This window comes from Homarus americanus, unplaced genomic scaffold (genome assembly GCF_018991925.1).
Source record: "Homarus americanus isolate GMGI-L3 unplaced genomic scaffold, GMGI_Hamer_2.0 scaffold20282, whole genome shotgun sequence".
NCBI classification, from domain to species: domain Eukaryota; kingdom Metazoa; phylum Arthropoda; class Malacostraca; order Decapoda; family Nephropidae; genus Homarus; species Homarus americanus.
In genome coordinates, this window is record NW_024726650.1 from 1 (window position 1) to 5238 (window position 5238).

At 38.8% G+C, this 5238-nt stretch overlaps 1 protein-coding gene across 4 annotated transcripts; it reads left to right on the plus strand.

The window, feature by feature from the left end:
* Positions 1 to 723: 723 nt before the first annotated feature.
* LOC121865677 (actin-related protein 2/3 complex subunit 1A-like) lies at positions 724 to 4730 on the plus strand. Of its 4 annotated transcripts, none has more exons than XR_006088791.1 (6): positions 724 to 833; positions 1103 to 1299; positions 2368 to 2465; positions 3538 to 3689; positions 4238 to 4351; positions 4621 to 4730. XR_006088791.1 is itself a non-coding variant. In XM_042365202.1 (6 exons), the coding sequence occupies exons 3-6, from the start codon at positions 2399 to 2401 to the stop codon at positions 4644 to 4646; spliced, it is 315 nt and encodes a 104-aa protein (XP_042221136.1). In that variant the 5' UTR covers positions 724 to 833; positions 1103 to 1299; positions 2376 to 2398; the 3' UTR covers positions 4647 to 4730. The 4 variants fall into 4 exon arrangements, 3 of the variants coding, with proteins under 3 accessions (XP_042221136.1, XP_042221135.1, XP_042221137.1); XM_042365202.1 differs by having other exon boundaries at positions 2376 to 2465; positions 4282 to 4351; XM_042365201.1 differs by having other exon boundaries at positions 725 to 833; positions 4282 to 4351.
* The last annotated feature ends 508 nt before the right edge of the window (positions 4731 to 5238 follow it).

The window sequence follows — 5238 nt, forward strand, 5'->3', positions numbered from 1 at the left end:
GGGCAAGGGGGGACCTAGTTGAGGTTTATAAGCATCTTAGGGGGCACTACTCAGTTGAGTGTCCTTACTTGGAGCTGGCGGACGCTCGCCCCACAAGGGGTCACAGCTCAAGATTGAAGAAGCCGCAAGTCCGGAAAACCGTGAGGGCAAACTTTTTCGGAGTGAGGGTTGTAAACTCTTGGAACAATCTACCAGAGAGTGTTGTGACGGCACCGAGTGTGAGCTCTTTCAAGAGAAGACTTGACCAACACTGGAGCGGGTTCAGGTACATTCAGGAGCCGGTGCATGCCCAGTATTTACCAACAGTGCGTGACAGGGCAGGCCGATCCTTGGGCGACTAGCCGACCTTTTGGTGAAGAATATAAAGGAAAAGAGACGTGACCGATCGCCCAAGCGGCTAACAAGCCGATCAGTGGCGAAGAGGATAAAAGTAAAAAAAAAAGTAAAAGTAACCACTTGTGCACTGGGTCCACACTCTGCTGAATAAAATTGTCTGGCATTAGCTGAATAAAATATTAAAAGTGGTTTCCAAATACAGGGTAGTGAGGAGGTTAAAAAGGAAAAAAGCATTGTAGATGAATGCAAATGCTCGGTTCTTAATTTCCCGAAATAACTTGGCGCCATCGGCAAACATTTGTATGGAGGAGTGTGTGTGGTATGAGGAACTCCAGAGACAACCATTTTGTGATATAGAATATTATTGATATGGATATGTATTTTTGTAAGCTTCGAGGAGGAAAACGTAAATATGTCTTGTGAATCCGCGCTAGAACGAATATGGGGGGGGGGGAGAGACGCCATGGCGTTGTTTACATCCCGGGGCCCAGTAGCAGGTAGGTCCCACGTATTTCTTTGCTCTGTTAGAGTGTGTTTGATAGATTGAGCATAATAAATGTTATATGAAGAATGTGATGATCTCGTGGAGGTAGTTTGTAAGCCAGAATAAGGCTAATTCTAGCGTTGCTCTCCAGACATTCACCCTGGAGTGAGTCTACACCACGGGTTTATTATGTATTGTTTAATTCCTACTACTGTGTGGTACCCCTATGACAACAGTTGATGCTTGTTTTGTATGTATAATAACTAGTTATGTCTGATCTAGGTCCCAGCCTCTTCCTTCTCGGGTGATTTCTAGAGTAAATAATTGAGAGAAGACTACAAGTGTGTCCCATCCCTGAATTGGGAGTTCCCTGCTTTGTGCTTTAAGTCAGGCCAACAGGTTGAGACTCAAGCTGTTTTGGTCACAAGTCAGGACTTGAGGATGTTGACCAGAGTCCGCTAATATCCTTCAATATTTAGGTAAGTAGAAGGAACTCTTTTTTTTGTTCCATGTATTTTGATAATATATAACAAATTAACTTCCTAATGGCATGAAAGAAGTTATTGTAGGTCGTAGTTATGGCGGAAGACGTGAGGGGACAGCCCCGCCTACTGTAAATGATTCATCGCCTTTAACCAATAATTCGTATATCTATGATAATAATTATATACATTGGTCATGTAATTGGTGAAAGATTTATATTTGTACTGTAATATCCATGTAGATACTGTTTTAGTTAATGGATACAGATGGTTGCCACTTTATTTACGGTAAGAAATTAAAGTTAATCTTATATTTAACGGGTATAAAGGTATTCTTGGAAGAGATGACTAAAACCAGCAGGTGTTGTTCAATTTCTTTCATTTTTTCAATATGTTCTTACCATTATGATATATTTTAAAATCTAGGTGACATTTACTAGAACCTATTAAAACCTGATATATTTATATAGTTTTATTTATGACTTGTGTAAGTTTTATAATTTATTTAGTGAATTTTCGATCTTGCACTGGTATTTCTCTCACTGTTATTAATATGTTTTTCGTAATGTTTAGACAATCTAAGACATTTTTCTTTTGTGACATTTCCGCCGGAAATTAAGGATAACCGAGATATTAATTTTTCAATATTATTAGATTTGGTCATTCACGAGTGTTGTCATTTGTTGTTTACGTCTCACGGAGGTCTGACCGCCCGTCGCGCAGTGCTCCTTACCTCCGTGTTGGATTCTTAAGCATCTACAGCGCATGTGTGGGGGGTGGTGTGGGAGTTTCTTATTGGCTATAGGAGACTTATAATTGGGCGAGAGTTTTACGTCAATTGCAGATTTTCGTCGGAAAAATAGTGTTAGGTTAGTTAAGGTTAGGTTTGGATTTGTTAGTTTGTTGGTTTTTTATTTATGTGATTTACCCAAAGAACTATTGATTTCCGGCTGAAATTAATATTAAATTTGTTCGAAACTCATCGAGTAACACTGAAAAAACATATTTTTAATATCTGAACAAAGACCGGTGCATTTGTGAAAATTTACCATTTATTTTACACAGTGTTACAGACACCTGCTCCAAGTGATACGCCATGACAGAAGTGTTCCGGTTCGGCCTCGTGCCCATCGCTTGTCGTGCCCGGAATGAGGACCGCAGCCGTGAGTACCGACCTATATGAAGTTAAATAGCACTTGCCTGGCAGGTAAATTGCCATCTAATTTTCAAACTGAGTTTTATCGGTATCACTTTTCTAGAAGAAGTTTTTGTAATATTTGATGATCTCCCACCAATCACATTTCAGGATGCAATCATTCTGCTAAGTTCTAAAATAGATATGTTAGGTCTCACCATTACCTATAATATGTCATGGAAGCCACACATCCACAACATTGCTAAAACTGCCTTCCGAAAGCTGGGAATGCTGTACAGATGCCGTAGCTACTTTACTCCTGAGCAGTTGCTTCAGTTTATAAGAGATTCATTTGTCCTAACTTGGAGTACTGTGCTCATATCGAGGGTGGCTCTTCTTCTGTCCAACTGTTAGATAAGGTGGAATCAAAGGCATTTCATCTTATTGACTCTCCTCCTTTAATTGATAATCTTTCATCCCTTTCTCTTTGCTTCAATGTTGCTTCACTCTCTTTTTTACAGGTACTTTAATGGCCAATGTTTGGTGGATTTGGCATCCCGTGTACTGCCGGCAAGGCCGTGGACTTGTAACTCTCGTATTGCCCGTGGTGCCCACAGTTTCTCTGTGGGCAATTCAATTTCTTTTTACTCTTATTTTTTTTGCCCCCCAGGCCCCATTGTGGTTCAATGACCTGTTGCTGGGTGGCCTATTCCCCGTAAAAAAATAAAAAATAAAAATAAAAAATAAATGCAACCACAGAATTCTGGAAGATTAGATTAGGTTATTCTTTGGTTGCTGTAATCTGCAATTTTACCTAAGTTTTCAGCCAGACAGCTGTCATAATACAGCATAATCACTGGGGGGGGGGTTCAGTCCTCTTTTTTATACCTGAGCAGGACTGGTTTCCTCTTCTGGTCATAACATGTTCAAAGCTTCTGATCTCTCCCAGTTTGTACCAGAAAGTAGGTGGAGTTAATTTTATTTTTTATTTTTTTTTTCATTATTAGGTTTAGATTTTATTTAGCTACTTAGCTTCTCTGTAGTTTTGTTTTGTTTCTCTAGTTTTGCAACCTCAGTGCATGTGTGTGTATTTCTTACAGAAGTGGCATTGAGTCTCAACAACAATGAAGTGAATATATATGGCAGAGCTGCATCAGAGTGGAAGCTTCAGGAAACACTCCAGGGTCATGATCTGCGTGTCACAGGCATTGACTGGGCTCCCAGCACCAATCGCATTGTTACATGTGGAGCAGTAAGTTTACTGTGTATTTATTTAACCTTTTCATGTGGTTAAGGCATAAATAATTTAAGACTTTAACTTTATCTTTTAGCTCAGTTTAGTTACAACAGTAAATATATATATTTCATCATGGTTGTACCTAGCAGATCAACCAGGCATCTTTACTTAGCAAGCGGGAGGAACTTATAAACCCCATTAGCAGCTGACATTTCGGTGTTGTATATATAGTTCCCTGGTAATAATGTAGTTTATTCGGTGGGGTCAAATACCAGCTACCAATCCGCAGCATCATCCACACTCTGCCGAATAAATTAACTGTAATAGTCAACAAATATTAAAAGTGGTTTCCAAATACAGGGTAGTGAGGAGGTTAAAAAGGAAAAAAGCATTGTAGATGAATGCATTGTAGATGAATGCAAATGCTCGGTTCTTAATTTCCCGAAATAACTTGGCGCCATCGGCAAACATTTGTATGGAGGAGTGTGTGTGGTATGAGGAACTCCAGAGACAACCATTTTGTGATATAGAATATTATTGATATGGATATGTATTTTTGTAAGCTTCGAGGAGGAAAACGTAATTTTGTCTTGTGAATCCGCGCTAGAACGAATATGCATCCCAGCCGGGGGGGAGAGACGCCATGGCGTTGTTTACATCCCGGGGCCCAGTAGCAGGTGTGTCCCACGTATTTCTTTGCTCTGTTAGAGTGTGTTTGATAGATTGAGCATAATAAATGTTATATGAAGAATGTGATGATCTCGTGGAGGTAGTTTGTAAGCCAGAATAAGGGTAATTCTAGCGTTGCTCTCCAGACATTCACCCTGGAGTGAGTCTACACCACGGGTTTATTATGTATTGTTTAATTCCTACTACTGTGTGGTACCCCTATGACAACAGTTGATGCTTGTTTTGTATGTATAATAACTAGTTATGTCTGATCTAGGTCCCAGCCTCTTCCTTCTCGGGTGATTTCTAGAGTAAATAATTGAGAGAAGACTACAAGTGTGTCCCATCCCTGAATTGGAAGTTCCCTGCTTTGTGCTTTGTTACACATGTATATATCTATATATATATATATATATATATATATGTATATATATATATATATATATATATATATATATATATATATATATATATATATATATATATATATATATATATATATATATATATATATATATATATATATATATATATATATATCAGATTGATGTACAATTTTTTTTTATGTACTGTATAACATAAAAACAAAGTGAGTTACAGTCTGCCCTTAACATAAGCGGGGGTTAGGTATCAGAGACACCCGTGAATGTTAAAAATCCGTGTACTTTTGCTGCCCCCCTAAAAAAACCCTGGCCCCCCCATGTCCTTATTTACCGTGTATACCTGTGTGTAGTTCGAGTTTTTAAGACCAAATTATTTGGCAAAAAATTGGAGGTCGACCTCTAAACGGGTAATAGTTTCGTTAGGTTGAAAAATATTTACCAGTAACTACCAGTAAACAATGGAAACGACGTACCAACGCACCACCAGCTGTGAGTGTCGGTACAGTTGCCAG

Bases quoted from the DNA above. Each gene is read 5' to 3' on its own strand.
- LOC121865677 (XM_042365202.1), top strand. From the start codon at position 2,399: ATGACAGAAGTGTTCCGGTTCGGCCTCGTGCCCATCGCTTGTCGTGCC. The intron at 2,466-3,537 runs GTGAGTACCGAC...TATTTCTTACAG, and splicing joins CCGGAATGAGGACCGCAGCC to AAGTGGCATTGAGTCTCAAC. The intron at 4,352-4,620 runs GTGTGTCCCACG...TGTCTGATCTAG, and splicing joins ATCCCGGGGCCCAGTAGCAG to GTCCCAGCCTCTTCCTTCTC.